Source organism: Mus musculus, chromosome 8, assembly GCF_000001635.26.
Source record: "Mus musculus strain C57BL/6J chromosome 8, GRCm38.p6 C57BL/6J".
NCBI classification, from domain to species: domain Eukaryota; kingdom Metazoa; phylum Chordata; class Mammalia; order Rodentia; family Muridae; genus Mus; species Mus musculus.
In genome coordinates, this window is record NC_000074.6 from 69,874,650 (window position 1) to 69,894,080 (window position 19,431).

The window sequence follows — 19,431 nt, forward strand, 5'->3', positions numbered from 1 at the left end:
ACTCGAAGGCCAGCAAGCCAGCACTTCCTGTGGGAAGGAGATCCAGAGTTTAACAAGGCCATGCAAACAGTCTGGAGGTATGGGGGAGATGTGTTCTCCCAGGACATCCAGGAGGCTAGTATCAGGTTGACTGCAGTAGCCCTGCCCAGCAGCAGGTGCCAAGGCCTGCCAGCAACATTCCTCAGTGCCCGGCGCCAGGCAGCCGCTCCTGCCGGATGAAACGTAAGCTGGGCCTGGCCGCGTGGGCCTCGTGTTTTTCCAACGGCTTCTTCAGCCACAGCCTGACCACAACCTAGATTCCGTAGGGCTAGCCACTCCGTGTTTGTGTTCAGCCTGGCCAGACAGTAGCGGGGCCAGGCCGGGGGCCTGGGCCTCCCAGATGGTCTGGCTGCCTGGCCTGAAGCATGTTCTCCTCCACCGAGAAGCCCTTGTTATAGCTACTCAGCTATTCTTTCCTTTCTTTTTCTGTTTTTCATTGTTTTTGTTTTGAAACAGGGTCAATGTAGCTCTGGCTGGCTTTGAACTTACTACAATAGCCTAGGGAGGATGGGGAATTCCTGATCTGTTTCTACCCCTCAAGTGCTGGGGTGATAGGTGCCAACATGCCGGATTTGGCTTTCAAACCTTAGAGTCTGGCTGTGCGTGGTGGCGCACGCCTTTAATCCCAGCACTTGGGAGGCAGAGGCAGGCGAATTTCTGAGTTCGAGGCCAGCCTGGTCTACAAAGTGAGTTCCAGGATAGCCAGGGCTACACAGAGAAACCCTGCCTCAAAACAAAACAAAATAAAACAAAACCCTTAGAGTCCGCTTGGGATGGGGTGGCATCCACTGCTGTAGGTTCAGTCCAAGGTTGTGTGTAACTGGCCCACCTGTGGGGCCACCCCAGCCTCCGTCTCATCTCCCTAGCTGTGAATTAGGGATACCATTAAAGCATAGGCATACAGCTTTAATCCCACCCTGGTGGAGCTTAAGTTCCAGCTCAGCCTGAGCTACATACAAACCCCTGCCCCAGCAGACATCAAACAAGCAGACATAGCCTGTGTTCAGGTGTTGGCAGGGTCTAGCCCAATCTAACCCAAGAGAGTGCAGGTTTGAAGCCTGAGCAGGGCTTTGCCTTATGCACCAGACTTAGAGCTCCTAGGGCAGATGCTGATCCTGGAGACAAAGCTCACCACCCTCAACTCCCCCTCATGAAAACTTACAAACAAAAGGAAAACTCATTTTAAGACTTTCAGTCCTCTGGGTCTGGTTTTGGAAAACTCCTATTCACCTTTGAAATTTTCCTGTCTTCCAAAGCCCTGGCCCTACAAGGAGTTTTTTGTGCCTGTTTCGCTTTGACTTTCGAGGTTCCTGGGGTCTTTACGCTTATCTAAGCATAGCTCTCCACGTATTATCTTGGCAGTGGGGTGTGCTTTGTGTGTGTTCCACACAGGATCCTCACAAGACCAGGGGTTAACCTATAGTCTTCATGAAGCAGGGGCTAACCTGGCCCTCGGTGTGTGTGAGGGTCAGAATCCCTCAGGCAGGAAGAGGGGGTGGGAGCTATGGCCTCGCCTCTGCCTGGCTGGTCCTCAGCCCAGCTCTGCCGTGCTCCAGCACCGCCTGGGGCCAGACAGCCTTTGAGGACATAGCTGAGGTTTGGCGGCGCTGCCCGTTTCAGGCTGAATCAGCACAGGGAGGGATTCAGGCCTCTACTGCAGAAGCAGTTGGGACTTTGGAGGCCCGGGGTTCCCTCAGTCCACTCCTCCCTTGGGCTTCGAGAGGGTGAGATGTGCCCAGAGCACCCAGATGTGGACAGCCGGACTCTGTAGGACAGACATATTTGGAGAAGGCCTGAGGCAAGCCATCCACCATGCGAGGGAGGCTGGGTGACTATGGGGCGCAGGTGGGTGTGGTGTGGGCCCGTGGCATGGGGCTCCATGCTAGGGTGTCCATTCCCCCATGAGCCAGAGGTCACAGTGCCTAAAGCATTTTCAGGTGTCCTGCGATGACAGACCAAAAGGTGACCAAAAGGTGCTGGGTGGTAAAAGAGGGAATATTTGACTGTAAGGGACAGAGATAGGGCGTGGCCAGGAAAGCCTGACCTTGGCTGATGACTGGCAGGCGGGTTGGCTCTGACTGACACCTTGGCTCTATGGCCTGGGCAGAGAGGTCTTGGGTGAGGCTATGTCTGTCTTCCTGTGTTTACCTCCAACAGCTGGGAGTCCCCTCTCCCCATGCTGGTCCCCTCCCTATCACCTGCCAGGGCCCCCATCTGGAACCAGCCCCAAGGTATCAATCATCCCCCTCCCCCTGTCCCCAGTGATGCTCCTGCATCCTCTGCTAACTGAAGCCAGTGCCTGCCAGGCCAGCTCCAGCCCTTGGGGTCTGAGACTGGGACAGACCCACCTCTGAGACTGATGAGAGAGACAGACAGTGGGGAAGTGGTGGGTGGCCACGCCAGGCCCACGAGGCTCCTACAGAAGAGCCAGATATGTTCTGCCAGGACTGAGCTTCGAGAGAGAGGGAGCGCTGGGCCAAGTGGGGAGAGCAGCCCCCGTGCCACCCGAGGAGCGAGTCCCAACGGCTGGGGAGAGCTCCTTGGTTCGGGGGAGTGGGGCAGGGAGAGAATCTGTCCTAAGACATTGTGTAACCCAGGCTGGGCCAGCAAGCCTGCTCAGTGGGTAAAGGTGCTTGCTGAACAAGCCCGCAGTCCCAAGTTCAATCCCTGGAACCCAAATGAAGGAGGAGAGCGAAAAGTAACTCCACGTGCTCTCTGGACTCCATCATCATGTTGTGGCATAAATGTGCCCACACATACACAAATGCCCAAAACGAAAGAAGAAACTGATCTCTAAATGTTGCTCCACCTAGAATCCGCTTCCCTCCCTCGGTGTCACTTGCTTGCCCCTCTGTGTTGCCCCTCCAGCCTTAGCACATGTTGTGCCAGCTGTCTGCCTTGCCTTTCCTACCTCACTGTCCAGCCAACATGTCCTTCAAGACCAGTTCCTAGCAAGGAGTGGTGGCTCACACCTGCCATCAGCTCTCAGGAGGCAAAATTGGGAAGATCAGAAGTGCAAGGCTATCCTTGGCTGCATAGTGAGTTTGAACATGAGGTCCCATCTCTAAGGAAACAACCAAACCAAACCAAACCCAGAGATAGCTACTTCATCCCCAGGCTAGTGTCCATGACAGCTGTGTGACCCAAGCAGTCATTCTCCTGAAAACAAATCTTGGGACCCAACACACTATGTATACACTACGAACCCTCAAAGCAAGTGTAGTCTCAGGGCCACATCCCAGCAGCCCCCCTGCATGTCTGTCTTGCAGCCCTTCCTTTTGGATTCTGCTATTTTCAGGCTTGTTTTAAGCATTTTACTGGTCCAAGATTTTTTTCTATGCCATGGTGTGAGGAATTTTAAGAACCCCTGGTTCTAAAATTATAAAATCTAAAGTGTTGAGGGCAGGACATTGGGCCTCCAGTGCCCCGAGCTGACCTCAGGGAGGCAGGAGCAGGGTCTCTGGGGGGAGTTTGGCCCTGGTCCCCCTCCAACCCCAGCCAAGGGGCGTGTCCTGGCAGCCCTGCTGGGGGTGGAGGGAGGTGATGGATTTTCCAGAAGCTATGACTGAGGTTCCAAGAGGGAGGGCTGGGACTGAGCACCAGGACAGAATGAAGGCAGAGCCGCTGCCAGTGCAGGGTAACTCTCCCTTCTCTGGAGTCTTAATTTCTTAATGTAAAAATTGGGGGTGAATTCTGCCCTGTCACTGAATAGGCTAAGAGGGAAAGAGGTCCACAGCCTTCTGGGCCTAACTAGAGATGGGTTCCCACTAGCCCTACTCCACACTAACAAAGACACCAGGGATAGGCCAGTCATCCCCCCCCCCCAAAGCCCAGCTGGCTGCCCCAGCTGGCAGCCAGAGAAGCCCCAACACTTTCTCAATGAAAGGTATTTGGAAAGAAGGCTGGACACCTCATCAGGGGCCTGGACTTCACAGTGGGCTCCCCATCCCTTTGTGGGGAGCTGCAGCCCTGGATAATCCTTGGACTCCCCCAAGCAGCCCTGCACTGCTGAGTGAGCTGGGCTCTAAGCCTCTGTCATCTATAGCTCCAGCAAAGCCCTGGGGTTATCTCAAAGGCCAGGGTCTGGACTTAACAGCTTTTTTCTGAACCCTCAGGATGCACATCCCTCAGGGTACAGGAAGGTATTCCTGCTATGGGTGAAAATGGCCCCTACCAGGAGGTGCTCACCACACGGGGCGGGGGGGGGGTGTGCGGGGTGTGGGAGGGAAGTGCTTGTTAGTGGCCAGACTAAAGTCCGGAAGTGAATTAAAATGACACACCTGGCCGGGCAATGGTGGCGCATGCCTTTAATCCCAGCACTTGGGAGGCAGAGGCAGGTGGATTTCTGAGTTCGAGGCCAGCCTGGTCTACAAAGTGAGTTCCAGGACAGCCAGGGCTACACAGAGAAACCCTGTCTCAAAAAAACAAAACAAAAAACAAACAAACAAAACAAAACAAAACAAAAATGACACACCTGGGGTATGGTGGCTCGGGGACTAACTGGGCACCGAAAGAGTTGACCCCCAAGGGGGCCCCCATGTGTACGGCCGTTCATGGGCTCACATAACTAGTCACCTGCTGCCCAAACATGCAAGGTGAGCAATAAAGGTGGGGGTGCGCAGGCTCTCAGTGAAGGGGTGCCCTGCTCTACTCTGTGACAGGACCCTGCTTCAGGGAGGGTGGCATAGAACCCTCTCCTTTCTTGGAGTTAGAGATGAGGCTCAGTTGGTAGAGCACTTGCTGAGCATACACAAAGCCCTAGGTTCTGTCATAAACTGAGCATGTCTGCCGCCCCAGTACTCAGCAATGGAGGCACGAGGATCAGGAATTCAAGGTTATCCTCAACTACATGGGGAGTTAGAGGTCTCAAATCGAAAACACCCTTCTCCCAGGGACTCACTGATGTCTCCAGGCTAGCTGTTGTGGGGGGCATGAGGGGCCACTGGGGAGCCCCACTCCTGTAGGGTCTCACAACTCAGCAGTTTCTCTGGAGAGTGGGTGTGATCAGAAGCACGCCTGTGCTGTGGAGTGTCCACCTGCCTGTGCACGGGAGTTGGGAGCAGGTCTGCCACGTCCTGATCTCTCATCATTCGGAAGCTAGTAGGTCCCCAGGGGAGCCTTACCCCTGTGGTTGGTCAAGGTATGCCTGGGCCTCAGCACGGAGGTAGGTGCTCAGGCCGGCACAGCCCTACACTGAGGAAGTCCAAGGCAACAGTGGTGGGAATGGCTACACCTGTCCCAGGAACTTTCCCAACAGGCTCCTCCTTGCCCTGTAATTCTGAGCCACTAGCCAAGCCCAGCGGCAGTCATGAGGCCCAGCAGCTGTGGAGCTACTATGCTCTGTAGTCAGCGACATCTCTATACCCCCACACACCCACACCACACACATACACACACACACACCACACCCTTTTCAGCCAGGCACCTGACAGGTGTGCCATACCACACAGGAATCCCTTAGCTGCTGACACACAGGACCCTGTGTGCCTCCAAGCCCTCTCTTCTTGTTTGGTGGGTTTTGGTTTTCAGAAACAACTGGCTTTGTAGTCAGGCTGGCCTGGATGCTCCCGCCTTTGTAGCATGCTCCTGCCTCAAGCTGTTGGGATCACATCCCGAATCAGTCCGGCATGTGGCTCAGCCCCACCCAGCCTTCATCCTTTTCAATTGACACAAAGGGTTGGAAATTATAGCATTTTTAATTGAGCCCAATAGCACCTGCCCCCAAGTCCGGAGGGCATTCCAAGCACCATGGAACCATCCTCGCTGCCACCCTAGCTTCCCCTGCATGACAACCCCAAATCACCCTTTCCCCACATTCCACGGGCCCAACCTGTACCCGGATTCACACCCACCCACTGGGGCTTTATCTCAATAAATACGACCTCAGAACCTAAACTGGGGCAGAGGATCTCACAAAGGCTGAGACTCAGGCCTTAGGTGGACAACCACGTCCCCGGTCCTGGCTTCATCTACAGCTGGACACTCTGTTTCTGGTCACAGAGCCTCAGCTTCCTGCCCAAAATTTCCACCAGAACCCTTAGTTTTCATCTTGACCAAATTCTTGGTGGAGAAGGGGGAAGGGGACCCAGAAGCCTGGGAGCCAAAGCAGGGAGGCTTTCCGAAGATACAGGAGTCTAAAGCAAGGCAAAGAGTGAGGTCGTGGACCAGGTCACTGTCCAGGGCCGAAGGGGCCGGTGTCTCCAGCCTGGGTTTGGTTAACCCGGGAATAGCGGGTGGCTTGGCCCATCTCCCTACGGATGTCGCCAAGCGCTGATGAAGGGTTCTCCAGCAGCCGCTGGAAGAGGCTGGGTCTGGCGGGCGGCTCTCGGCACTGGAAGGTGACTGCCGTGCCCGCGTCCGCTTTCATCTCCCGCGAGAAGCCATCAGAAGAGCCGTCGAAGCAGCGGCCGATAGCAATTTCCTTGGCCAAACGTGGGCTCTGGTCGGTGACCGTGTAGACGCCATAGTTGTGGCCCAGAGCGTCGAGCGGAGCCAGCATGGCGAACGCGGCGGGGTCATCAGCAGCGGCGAGCGGCGGGTGCCTGGCTAGATAGTCCTGCAGAAGCGTGTTGACGGCCACGCGGCGACAGCTGCCCTGTGGGGTCACAGTTACCAGCGTCCTGTCCACCTGGCGCTGGTCAAACAACATGCCGCCGCACTTGAACTCCACGCAGGCAGCCGAGGCACCGGGGCGCTCAGGGTGGCGCACGCTGCGGGTGTCGCGCAGCCCGTAGAGGCGGCCGCGTGTGGCTTCGTGGGTGCCACCTGCGTTGTGTGAACGCACCATGTACTCCTGCGGGCCCTGCAGCCGCACCTTCAGGAAGCACGCGCGGAACTCCTGCGGGTTGGGCCACCAGGCCAGCAGGTCGCCGGTCCAAGAGGCGGGCGCTCCCTCGTGGAACGGCACCACGTCGTACTCGTACTTGTCCGCCTCCACGCGCGAGAATCGGAAGTGACTGTCAGTGACTGGCGCGTCCTCGCAGTCGCGCAGGCGGCGCCACGGATACACGGGCCCGTGCGCCTCAGACTCGTGGCCCGCGCGTGGACGCGCAAGGTTCAAGCGGAAGCCAGTGCGTTTGAGCGCAGGGTCGTCGTGATCAGTGCGCTGGTAGCCTAGGCGCTCCAGGTAGGGCTGCGCCACGCCCACGACGGCCGCGGTCGCGCGTGGCCGCGATGGCGCGGCCTCCAGCTCCTCGCCTCCCAGAGCAGCGGTCACAAAGGCCGTGTAGGCGTCGGGCTTCTCGGCGTCGCAGAAGGCTGGCACGCACGCGCCGTTGGGCCCTGTGACCGCGCTGTCGAAGCGACCCCACGCGCGTGGGTTGGCCGTGAAGCCGGGCGCGGGCTCCAGGTTGAGCAGCGTCACCACCACGCCCTGCACCTGCTCTGCGGGCGCGAAACGATCCGTGCCGTAGGCGCGAACCTTCACGAAGCACCGTCGCCGCTCAGGCACGTCTAGGTTAAACAAGCGGCGCTCGCGCATGGTGAGCGCGCCCACGAGAAACGCGCGCTCCTCCCTGCGCACGCGCGCCGCCGCCGTCTCACGCCGGAAGCCGCCGCTTCCTTGCTCAGACCCCTCCTCCTCCCACAGGCCGGTCTCCGGGTCCAGCGACCAGAGTGCCAGGGCCTCGGCGTGACCGGGCATGCGCACGTGGTCGGCGTCCACGTGCACGTCCGCGCGCGCCACGTGCAGCTGCTCCGTGGAGCCGGGTGCGCGCAGGTCCACTGCAAACATGCCATAGGTTCGCAGAGGCGCCAGCTCACCCGCGCTGTCCAGGAACCGCAGGTCGCTGGACGCCGCGGACGCCGACGCCAGGTCACGAGGGTCCACGAAAGTGACACGAGCCTCCACGGGCCCCGTGTAGGGACGGCCGTCAGGGTGGTGGAAGGTCCCGGGCGGCAGGACTAGCTCGCCTAGCGCTGGCGCCTCCTCTGTGCTGCCCAGCGGGATTTCACCGCCCCGCTCCGCGTCCAACAGCACTGCGGCCGCCTTGCGCAGCGCGCGGATCTCGTGGTACACACCGGCTCCGCGAGGGTCAAAAGGCAGCACGCGGACGCTGTCTACGAAGTCTCCACTCGGGTCCACGAAAGTCACCACGAGGCGCTCGGTGGCTGGCGGCACCTCGATGGTGAAGTCGCCCTGGTAGGAGGTGAAGCCGATGGGTGCGCGGCCCAGCAGTATCCTGGCGAAACGCAGGGGCTCCCCGGAATCCGCAGCCACCACGCGGCCCCGTACCAGTCCCCGACGGGGCAGGCACTTGCGACAGCCACACTCGGCCACCACCTTCACCGGGAGCACGTAGCCGGAGCAGCGGATGTCCCTGCTCTCCAGGCGCAGCACTGAGCAGCATCGAGAGCCCGCGTCCCCACAGCGAGGGCCTGAGCCCACAGGGCCCGGACAGCGCGTGTCCGCGCACAGACCCACGTCTAGGTACGTGGGGCCGCCTCCGGGTTGGCCGCAATCGTCCGGAAGCTTGATCAGGTGTTCCTGAGGTCGGGGGTCACAGGCCTGCTGGCCGGGAGCTGGGGATTCCACACAACCAGGTCATGGGAGGAAGGCTGAGGTGGGGAACTTGGGCTGGGCTCGGGTGGGGCAGGACTGGACCACACTCACCGAGTATCGTGAGGAGGGCTGCGCGGGATCGCACCGTGCCCGCCTCGTTCCAGGCCTTGCAGTGGTACTCCCCTGCCTGCGCCTGGTGAAGCCCCTGGAGCTCTAGGTGTGGCCCAGACCCCTGCTGGCGTCGGTCCAGGAGAGTCCCGTTGTGGAACCTGAAGAAGGCAGTAAGTGTACAGCATCATGGGTATTTTAGGAATGGTGGCTGGACTGCATCTGTCTCTAGGAGGGAAGAGCTGGAGACTGCTTCCTGGAGCCGCCCAGCCTCGTCCTGAGCCTCTGCACTTCTCAGGGGAGACAGAGGGCAGCATTCACTCCTAGGTTTTTGTTTCGTTGAGACAAGGTCTTCTGCACTTTAGGCTGTATAGTGAAGGCTGATTTCGAACCCCCATCCCCAGCCTCTACAGGCCTGCCCCGCCCACCTGCTCTGCTTGTTCTTCTTTGGTGACATGGCTACACACACACACACAATGTAACCATCACTAGCGACATGGCTACACACACACACTCAATGTAACAGTCACTAACTACCTCAAGTTCCAACAGTCCTGCCTCAGCTCATGATCTCAGCGCTGGGATCCTGTGCTTATCCTTACACCTTAGTGTTAGAAAGCTTTGGAGTACCACCGGGTACCATCCCATTCAACCCAAAGCTGGCCGAGCTCCCTGAGTTCGTGTGGACACTCACCAGGAATATTTCTTGGGCATGGGTGTCCCCGAGGCCTTGCAGCAGAAGGTCACATTCTGACCTGCCTCTCGAACTCGAGACTCAGGGTGCTTTACCAGGTACGGCTTCCCTGAGGGGGTCAGAGTTGGCCAAGCTCATGACCCTGCTATACCCCAGGAACCCCTTTTTCGGATTCTCTCCGGGACAGCCCACCTCATTCTGTGCTGTCAACAAGTGAGTCACAGCTTGTTTTTTTCCCCTTGGCCTGGAACATCCTCCTCTGTAACTCACATGTTCTTGGCTGCGGGGACACTCACCTAACTCTTCAAGGATGATGGTGACTGTGGCTGTGTTGGAGCTGTTGGCGTGAGCCTGCGCTGTGCCAGCAGAGAACCCATTCATCTGGGCGCTGACACTGGCCTTGCTGCCCGCGCAGACTCCGGGCACTTGGAAGGTTCCATGGGTACCGCTGGTGGCTATGGTTCCAGGTCGGGTTCTCAGGGAGACCCTGGCTCCTGACAGCGGTCGCCCAGATGGGGTGACCACTGAACCCAGGAGGATGTGGTTGGGGCACCCGCAGGTGTCGGAGCTACACCCTAGGGGGACATGGAAGCGGCAGGCGCAGAGAGAACTCTTGGGGAGAGCTTTGCACTCAGCTACAAACATAAGTGACCCTGCCACCCATCAGTTCCCCACAAGCTTCAGTGTGGCTGGACTTAAGTCAGTCTGGAGACAGGGATAAGTGGGCAGAGCTGGAGCAATGTAAGGAAGGTGGGTCCATAGATGCAAGGGAGAAGCTCCAAGAGGGGACCAAAGAGGCTGATTCTTAAGACAGTGAGGACTCATCAGGCAGGTGTTCCTAGCTGGGGCTGGGAGCAAGGGGCTGTCTTGGACAACATCTGTCACACTTCCAACGCTGCTGCTTCTCCACAAAGTGGAAAGTTCCAGTGGAAACTTCAGGGCAGAGGCACCGGGTGGGGTCCCCACCATTGGCGACATCGTGCCCCAACTATATGAGGGCCCTGTTGCAGCTGTCTGCAGATCATGTTTGTGGAGCCCAGGCCCAAGTGGAATTTCCAGTCCCCTCCTGGCTGGCCTGCTGTCTGGCACAGGGAGGGCCTGGGCATCGTGTCTGCGTGGGCGAGCAGAACAGGCAAAGACTGAAGGCTGAATGTGGGCACCCAGAGTATGCACCCAGAGTGAAGGCAGAAGCCTTCACAGGGATATCTTAGTGTGCACACTAGGTGAAATAACTCTTCAGGTCTTCCCATGCCTGCCCAGCATCCACCGACCCCCTCTGTATAGTCTTCTTCCCTAGAGTGTGTATGGCCTCCACTTCAACTGGTCCAGTCCTCTGGACCCCTTCTTATGTAAGCTCCACCCCTGGTCATCCCCTCCTCAGGCCCCATCCCTCCTACCTGGACAACGGGATCTCACGCACTTCTGCGCCTCCTGGGGGCTCCCGGGACACGTGTCCCCAGAGGAGCTTTGACAGCTGCGGCGGCGCAGGCGACGACCTAGCCCGCAACTCTTGGAGCAGAGGCCCCACGCTCCCCAAGCGCCCCAAGCCGCCTCTGCAGAGCAAGGTGGGAGATGAGTTGCATCTGCCCACCTTGGTCAGCGGGCTTTCTAAACTATGTGGGTCTTGTTCCCCCGGCATACACCCTCCCTGACTGCAGGGGCAGACTGCATGCAGTTCTGCACAGAGCTCACCTGCACACACACACACACACACACACACACACCCCTTCTTGCTAGATGCGGTCCTAATTAACCTTGCTGTTCCCCATCGGACTTCAATACAATGAGGCTTAAGGCATCCCCAACACCGAGCTGTTCAGGATGGGCCAATGGGATCCTGGCATGTTAGTGCACTAGCTACTACAATCTGGGCACAGCTCCCTGCATCCTCACTGTGCTGATGGGTGTGCCTCTCTAAGCCACGCCCGTGCCCTGCCATCACTGGGCCTTGCCCCTTAGGGTCGTACTGTACCCGCCCGCCCAGGCCTATGGGTCCCCCCCTTACCCAGTGGGCAGCGGAAGCGCACGTGGTAGTTGGAGCAGCGGCGGCCTCGAGGCTGCTCACGATTGAGACACCAAAAGCCACGCTCTGGGTTGGCGTGCACCCTTTCGCCCATTGCAGCTGGTAGCGCCCAGTCGGTGGTGCGCGCCTCCAGTGCCAGTGGTCTCGGGCACACCCGCGCGGGACCATAGTAGAATCGAATGGCGGCCAGGCTCTCGAAGTCGCCATCTCCTCCCGGGTGATCCACGTTGAACCACGACGTCCACTCGCTGGCCTCTGTGAGCATCGCACGCTGAGCCCGGGTCCCACCTCCCTAGTCTCTCCAGCTTGGAGCCTTGAGGCCCAAGGAGCTGTGATGTCCAAGGACTCCTCATTCTCCCTACCCTCCCCACTGACCCCACCAGGCCCAGATCACACAGGCGGGTTGCTGAGGTGACTCACCCTCCCAATCTTCCAGGGCTGGCGAGGGCTGGCCGGTATCTGGCGGCCGTCCCTGAAGACCCCTGGCGGTTGAAGTGTGCTCCTCGGTGGGGGTGGCATCTGTGGGAGTTCGAGGAGGCACAAGATAGGGACCACTGAGACCCCTCTTTTGGTGCAACAGGGGGAACATTGACTACCACATTTCACGGGATATAAAACTGAGGATCTGAGAGGCCAGCTCTAGCCCCGGGGACTGCAGCAGCACCCACTCCAGGAAGCCTTCCCATTACTAGCAGCGGACCCTGAAGCCCTGTCACTCCGCAGATCTGGCGACTCTATGTCCCACTACACCTCTAGGCTCAAATGTTCATCAAACACAAGTCGAGTGTATTAGGCTCTGCCTCTACCCGCAGACCGCTGCAGTCTCTTCCTGGAAGTCCCCTCCTGCCATATACTCTCCCGGGTCTTTCTAGGTGGGACGCAAGGTGCCAACAGGTAAGTCCTTGGTTTCTCTGGCCTTCCATCTTTCCGGGGTGGAATAGGAAGGCAGACAGGTTCAGACAAACCCCTTCTTCCTGGAGCCCCAGCCTTCTGAGAAATAGGACTGTCACCAGCCCCGCGGAGAGACAGCTACGACCCCTTGGCACAGATTTGGAAACCTGATGATTTACAATTCAAAGCCTTGGCCAAGTGGACCTTCCTGGGACGACGATGGAAGAGGTTTCTTTCACCGGCTCTCTGGGACGCTCATGAGGTGCTCCCCCGCCCGCTTCTGTGCCTGCGGCTGTCGTCCTGGTGTGTTTGTTTGTGTGTGTGTGTGTGTGTGTGTGTGTGTGTGTGTGTGTGTGTAGGGGGTGGTTCCCAAGGTATCTCACCTCGCGCTCCCGCTAGGTGTAAGGCGGCAAGGCAGAGATAGAGCAAGGGCAGAGGTGATGCCATCGCCAGGTCCGAACTGCTCTGCGAAGCTCTGAGATCTGACTGTGGCGGGCCTAGCCGCTGCTTGGACCTAAAAGGGCGGAACGGGCCACAAGCCACGCCCCCGCACACCAGACTGGGTCTTCTAAGCCTCCCGCGGTACCTCCGCCCTTAGACTGCCCTTGCCCGGTGTCCTGCGTTCCCCCCTCCTTCTCCAACTGGGTCCCGTGCTGTGTGCCTGGCTCCCTCTGGTCTGAAACTTGAAGCTGCTGGCGCCCTAGGATGCTGGACGTTCTCTATATTGTTAAACTTCGGTCCTAAGTACTGGAGGCCACCCCCCAGCAGGGGTCTGCTCTCCATTCTAAGAAACTCCACGGCGCAGCTCCTCCCCACAAACCCGGAGGGAAGTCTCCTCTCCACCCGCCCACCCCCTGGCCTGGTACACAAAAGAGGCAGGGGAGAGGTGGTGGAGATGTTTATTGGTGCGGTTCACAGTGAGGCCACGCAGTCGGTGCCAGTATATTTTGGCAGGTGCAGGCCAAACTTTCGGCGGACGTCATCAGGCACGAACCTGCCGGCTACAAAGTGGAGACGTCCGGAGAAGCGGCCGGCGCAGCTCTTGGGCGCTGCAAGGGACACCAGCACATCGGGCTGCACCGCGTCCTTTGCGTCTCCGCCAGCCTCCGCATCCCAGCCTGAGGGCGGAAGAGGGGGAGCTGAGGACCTCCGGCCCGGGACCAAGTCTGCTCTGCCTCCCTCCACGCACGCGGGTAGCGGTCAGACCTGCTAACCGCAAACCGCCTCCACCCTCCGACTACACCATTTCCACTGCTAGTCTGCCAAGACCCAGCCTCTGCCTTGAGCCGTGTCTCCTTCCGCAGAGGTTAGGAACCGCGCCTTGCTTAAATCAGACCTTCCTCACCCACCTCGGGTCTGACCTCAGCCTCTCTACCCCACCCTGTACTGTGACCCGAGACCCCCCTCCTTCTAAACTGTGCCCCCACATCCCTATCGTATTTGATTTCCCCCTCCGACCTGAGACATCTTGGTTCTCTGACCCACCTCGTGGTACTTTTGTTAGGACTCTGCCCTCTCCCCAAACCACCAGGAGTTTCGGTTCCACCCAGTCCACGAACCAGCAACCAGGACTTCTCTCCTGCCTCAGGCACTAACCAGAGCCACCGGCTCCTCTCTCTGATTAGAGGCTTCCAACTGCAGAATCCCTCACTTTTCCGGGACCACCTACTGTATCCCCCTAGGACTAGATATGCCTCGGCTTTGGTCGGGGATTGTCCTGGAGCAGTGTAGCTAGGGGACACCCCCACGCAGTCCCCACGAGAGGCTGAGCGCTGTTTGTCCTTAGCAGCTCTGGCCTGGCAGGCGTGGCCTCTGCCGAGTGAGCTCACAGGACTGGTGGTGGGTGGTGCCCGTGGAGCTGAGCACTCGGACCAAGGGGACACGGAGTCACTTGGGACAGCCACTTGTATCGCTCCCATCCTCAGGGCGGGTGTGAAATACGATGGGGGCAGACGCGGAAACCGAGGTTGAAAGAGTTGGACAAGGAAAACCGAGTTGGGGGAGGGGGGTGCAGAGGGGTAGAATTTAGGATGGATGGAAAAAAACAGGCTAGGGTAACCAGGCTGTCCCTGGGTGGCGTGCCTGAGGGGACGTCCAGGCTCACAAGCGGGATGGAGAGTCGCTTCAGCGTGGCCAGCGCGCGCGCGCAGTGCCCGCCTGCTTCAGCCAGCCGCACTCCCGGCCCAAGCACTGCGTCCACCACCAGCCCGTACGCGTCGTCGATGAGCCGCACCTGGGGAGAGGGGCAGTGTCAGGGGCTGGGCTCAGACGGGCCAGGGCAGGGGCAGAGTGGGTGCATCTGACCTCGGCAGGCAGGAAGGACAGGAAGGGGATGTCCATCTTCTCGCACTGCGTGGTCAGGTCACGGTGCAGCGCGTCGGCCGAACGCGCGGGGCAGAAGATGCTGGGCTGGTATTCCTGGGAGGCAGGGGGTGGGGGGACCCGGGTTCGATGATGGAGGCGGGAAGAAGTTCCCCTCCTGTCCCAGCGGGACCCCAGTCCCACTTCTGTCCCCCACATCACGGCCCTGTTACTCACGAACACCCGCAGGTGCCGGGCACACGCCAGCCCCACGGCGCCATTCTGCTCCGGGCCGCACACAACCAGCACTGTCCTCTGCTTCCGCGACAGCGAGGGCAAGGGGAAGGCCTAAGACATAGCAAAGCAGGGCGGCTAGATGGAGGCGGGTTCTGGGGCAGAAGGACGAGGCCATGGCAGAGGGGTGGTCTGCATGCGGGGCAGGCAGGCAGACCTTGCTCAGGCAGAATGTGAACCCGGCCTCCGCGCCCAGTGCGGTTTGTTTACTCTGTCTGCACTTAGGACACACTCCCACTTCCCTTGCCCAACTCCTTCAAAAAGGTGAAGAGTGGGGTGATCCCAGGGGGATGTCCCCAATTCGGCAAGAGTGGCACCAAGGCCATCTGTTTCTACCCCACTCCTGCTTTATCTTTGGGCATTTCCTATCCGTCTGCTCTCTATTTCAAGCCATCAGTCTGGCATTACTTTTGTTGTTTTAGAGATCCTCACTCTATCTCAAGCTGGTCTTGAACTTGCAGCAATTCTGCCTCAGCCCCCTAACTGCAGAGTTAGCAGCTCTGTGAACCACCACGAGGGCAAGCTGGGCTACTGAGGAAAGCCAGCTAAGTGGCTCAGCTGATAAGAACTTGCCACCAAGCTGGGCGTGGTGGTGCATGCCTTTTTAATCCCACTCGGGAGGCAGAGGCAGGCGGATTTCTGAGTTCGAGGCCAGCCTGGTCTACATAGTGAGTTCCAGGACAGCCAGGGCTATACAGAGAAACCCTGTCTCGAAAAAAACAAAAAACAAAACAAAACAAAAAACAAACAAACAAAAAAAACCCCACCAAACCATGGTGGAAGAACACCAGCTCACAAACTATCTTACCCACCCCACATGCTCAGACTCACACCTAGGTGCAGGGTAAAATAAATGGAATTTTAAACCATGGGAGGTAGGGCACATGTGGTGCTGGCAGGTGCGTGTGCTCCTTCCTTGGGCTTCTACATGGAGGATCCCAAGACCCACTCAGTGAGCCTCACAGCAAGCGCCTCTCAACACCTTCCTGTAATCTTGGGTGTGTGTGTGTGTGTGTGTGTGAAGGTTTAGCAGAGCCAGATATACCAAGTTTGGCCCTGCTTCGGAGCTCATTTGGCCCACTGTGCTCCCACCCTGTCCATCTTAGAACCTCTTTTCTCACTGAGCATTTTGGGGTGTGCATTTGGCAGCGATAGCTGTCAAGCAGGTCACAACCTCTGAGAGACCCAGGCCTGCACCTTGAAAGCTTCAGCCCCACCCTGAAGGTGTCTCCCCCCCAACCTGAGTCTCTGGGGACCCCGCTTCTGCCTTGTCTGGTACCCTGAGTCTGAGTTCTCTGGTCTGGTCTGGCGGTGAGCACCATTGTACTTCAGTTTCCGGACTCGAGTCCGGAAGGGGACTCGGTACCTTGGTCACAGCCACCGCACTAGCGTGCCCACATAGTTCCACCAGCTGCTGCCTCCCAAAGCGGTACTCCTCCAGTAGCTCCCGTTCCAGAGCGGCCGCCTCCGAGGCGCTGCAGGCAGAGGTGGGCAACATGCTCAGAGGCGTAGACAGGGAACAGAGACTCGAGGATGGCTGCTCAGACCCGCCCAAAGACCCTCACCTTGTTACCCAAGAGGCGTTCCAGTGGCCTTGAGCCCCATCTCTTACCCAGTTTTCCCATCCCACAAGCATGGTTTGAAATGGCAGCTGCAGCCTGAGGCACGCGAGCCCTCTGGTGGTGAAAGATTGAGCCCAGAGACTCAGAGATCCGAAGAAAAGATCAATGCATTGAGCCCTGCCCGGCATGCTGCAAGGTCTCATTGCAAAGCCCAGGGTGTCATCGCGCCTTATCCTCCTCTCAGATTTATAACTGGTGAGCTCACTCTCCCCAAACCTTAAAAGAATTGGATTTCGGACGCAGGGGCCAGTAAGGAAGCTCCAGCGCATCGGAGAGGGACTGTTAAGTGCGGCTTGCCAAAGTGGTTTTGGGAGTCTGCACAGACGTTTAGCAGATCATTCAAGGAAACAGGAGAGGGGCTTCAACTGGACAATGAAATTAAGATATCTGAACTAGGATTGGTAGCCTACTCCTTTAATTCCAGAACTTGGGAGGCAGAATGATAAGCCCAGGGTACATCATAGTGAGCCTTTTGTTTGACTGCTCGGGTTTTTCTTTTGTGTGTGTGTGTGTGTGTGGTGGGGGTTGTTTTTGTTGTTTGGTTTTTGTTTCTCTGTGTATCCCTTACTGTTCTGTTCTGGAACTCGATTTGTAGACAAGGCTGGCTTTGAACTCACAGACATCCACCTACCTCTGCCTCACCATGCCTGGAATGAGACCCTATCTTAATAAAGAAAATTAAGATATCTGAGACTAGAGAGACGGGCTGCTGGACTCTGTGGCTTTTTGAAGACAAGAACAGATTACATAATTCATGAGTCTCTGTTCAAAAGTCATTAGCAATTTAATGTTGGATATGGCTTGGCAGAACACCTGCCAAGCATTCATGAGGCCCAAGGTTCCACAAAGAGCATCAGGAAAAAAAGGGAAGTTTTAGAAAGGAATAGCAAGTGTGGAACACTTCCAAGCACAGGTGTCAGGACGGGGCTGGGGCGCCTCTGCCTGCTGACAGGGCTGGCAAACTGCACTACAGAATCAGGGCTTGGGGTAGGAGGACAGGGTCTACTCGGTGGTGCGGGGTGCATACTGCCCAGCAAGCACTGCCAAGACATGGAAGTCAGGCAGGGCATCCTAGAGGAAGGGAGGAGCACGGAGGAAGGGAGGAGCGTGGAGGAAGGCCAAGGCAGGAAGGAAGAGCACCTGGAGCAAGTCTGGAATGACCCAGGTTAGAAACCACTGGGAAAAGTTAGCACCTGTGGGGAACAGGGTAGGAAGGGCTCGACACCACACCAAGACACAGAGCTGGACGAAATACTGCACGCCTTTTGTCCCAGTGCTCAGGAGGCAGAGGCAGGTGGATCTCTGTAAGTTTGAGGCCAACCCGGTCTACAGAGCGAGTTCCAGGACAGCCAGGGCTACAAAGAGAAACCCTGTCTCATGGGGAAAAGAAACGAAAGCCGTCAGGCTGCTCAGTCAGGAAGATGGGACCACAGGTGCGGGGTAGGAGACCTGCAGGAAGGAGGAGTGTGTGGTGGGGGATGGAGAAGGCACGGGCCACCTGGCCAGCTTCTGGCACAGCACATCCAGCTTGTGCTCAGCGTGGGAAAAGGCCCAGACACAGTGGCACAAACTTGAATCCCAGCACTTGGAGGGTGAGGCAGGACTCTCACTAGTCCTGCTTTCTGAAATTCTGTTTCAAAAACAATGCTGGAGGGATGTGAGATGTCTCAGTGGCTAAGAGCCAGAACTGCTCCTGCAAGGGGCCTGAGTACAGCTCCCAGCACCCACGCTGGGCAGTTCCAGCTTCAGGGGACCCAATGTCTATTTCCTGTACAGACACCTTCACAATAAATTCACAGACATGCCTTAAGAGTCGACAAACTGCTGCCTTTGCAATCAGTTTAATTCCTAGAACCTGCAGAGGTGGGGTGGGGTGGATAAACAGCTGGGCACAGCAGGTGTGTCTGTGACCCAAGCACTGTCAAGGGACATGCAGGAGGATCTGTGGACTTGCTGGCCAGCCAGCCTAGACAATCAATAGTCTAGGTTTAGTGAGAGACTCTTAAATAATAAGATGGAGGAGACTAGAGGAAGGCAGACCTGATGGGAGCCTCTGGCCTCCACTCATAGGCATCACTGTGGAGAGAGAGGCTCAGTCCCACTTTGGTCGGACAGCCATGGTTGCTGCCTCTGCAGGGGTGGGTGGGGTGCTGATCTTTTCCCTGTCTTCACCTGAAGCTATGATAGCAGGGACAGTGAGCAGTCCTAGAGAACCCAACCAAGGGGCAGCGCTGACCCTGGTGCAGAGTGGATGCGAGCTGGGGGAGCAGCCCCCCCCCTCCCCCCCCGCCACTTGGGGCCTGATATTGGGAGGTCCCACTCAATTCCAGCTCCTAGGACAGGAGCAGCCAAGCTTAGATCTCTTTTCAGGTCCAGTGTTGAAGGGAATTAAGCCTGAAAATCCCAAATTACTTCTAGAAAGGCAAGAAACCATCCAGCTAAGGCACCCGGGTGCCCTCCCCATCACTTGTTCACAGGCATCATGCATACATTCTGTACTCCAAAATGTGCCAGGGGCTTTGGCAAGGCATCCTGAGCCCCCTGTGGCTCCCAGTGGCAGTAGATATTCAAAGCCTCTGTGTGACTCCAAGCCCCTGACCACATCTCAAACAATTTCTCTCTGACAATAGAGAACCTGGTGGGTGACTATGAGGGCTGGCTTGCCTGGAATGCAGTTTCCTTGGCAACTCAGCTTTGGATGCACCTGCAAGCTCCCAGCAGACCTTAAGCCCCAGACTCACCTGCCTCCTGCCTGCCACCCTGGCCGCGACCCCTTGTCACCCACTGACCTGAGAAAGCGCCTCTCCTCTGGCAACTGGACAGGGCCCGTGTTGTTGTGCACACTGCTGCTCATGGTCGCATGGGCAAGCTGGCTCCGCGCTGCCTTTTAAGTGTGGCCCGGAGGCGGAGCCCTGTGACTAGGCACCTGCTAATCTGAGGCCACTAGGAGGCGCTCCAT

At 57.9% G+C, this 19,431-nt stretch overlaps 2 protein-coding genes and 1 long non-coding RNA gene across 4 annotated transcripts; 1 reads left to right on the forward strand and 2 right to left on the reverse strand.

Annotated features, from left to right (window-relative positions):
* Positions 1-5,716: 5,716 nt before the first annotated feature.
* On the reverse strand, positions 5,717-12,743 carry Cilp2 (cartilage intermediate layer protein 2). Its single transcript, NM_026818.2, has 8 exons — positions 12,639-12,743; positions 11,785-11,883; positions 11,347-11,619; positions 10,739-10,894; positions 9,638-9,916; positions 9,342-9,450; positions 8,651-8,808; positions 5,717-8,559 (listed from the first exon to the last, which is right to left on the reverse strand). Exons 1-8 carry the CDS (start codon positions 12,700-12,702, stop codon positions 6,209-6,211), a joined length of 3,489 nt encoding a protein of 1,162 aa, NP_081094.2. The 5' UTR covers positions 12,703-12,743; the 3' UTR covers positions 5,717-6,208.
* Positions 8,776-13,735, forward strand: Gm33746. 2 transcript variants are annotated; one of them, XR_379069.4, is made up of 3 exons: positions 8,776-11,621; positions 11,945-12,258; positions 12,345-13,735. It is a non-coding gene; the product is annotated as a predicted gene, 33746 (long non-coding RNA). The 2 variants fall into 2 exon arrangements; XR_003947397.1 differs by having other exon boundaries at positions 11,945-12,517; positions 12,655-12,747.
* Positions 13,139-19,334, reverse strand: Yjefn3 (YjeF N-terminal domain containing 3). Its single transcript, NM_001353930.2, has 6 exons — positions 19,262-19,334; positions 16,217-16,325; positions 14,794-14,904; positions 14,560-14,673; positions 14,338-14,488; positions 13,139-13,373 (listed from the first exon to the last, which is right to left on the reverse strand). Exons 1-6 carry the CDS (start codon positions 19,324-19,326, stop codon positions 13,168-13,170), a joined length of 756 nt encoding a protein of 251 aa, NP_001340859.1. The 5' UTR covers positions 19,327-19,334; the 3' UTR covers positions 13,139-13,167.
* Between the last annotated feature and the right edge of the window lie 97 nt (positions 19,335-19,431).

Coding starts and splice junctions, on each gene's coding strand:
- Yjefn3 (NM_001353930.2), bottom strand. CDS start 19,326: ATGAGCAGCAGTGTGCACAACAACACGGGCCCTGTCCAGTTGCCAGAG. Junction 14,489..14,559: donor TGTCCTTCCTGCCTGCCGAG/GTCAGATGCACC, acceptor CCCTCTCCCCAG/GTGCGGCTCATCGACGACGC. Junction 13,374..14,337: donor GAGCCTGGACGTCCCCTCAG/GCACGCCACCCA, acceptor TTCCGCCCTCAG/GCTGGGATGCGGAGGCTGGC.
- Cilp2 (NM_026818.2), bottom strand. CDS start 12,702: ATGGCATCACCTCTGCCCTTGCTCTATCTCTGCCTTGCCGCCTTACAC. Junction 9,917..10,738: donor CGTGAGATCCCGTTGTCCAG/GTAGGAGGGATG, acceptor ATGTCCCCCTAG/GGTGTAGCTCCGACACCTGC. Junction 9,451..9,637: donor CATCATCCTTGAAGAGTTAG/GTGAGTGTCCCC, acceptor TGACCCCCTCAG/GGAAGCCGTACCTGGTAAAG.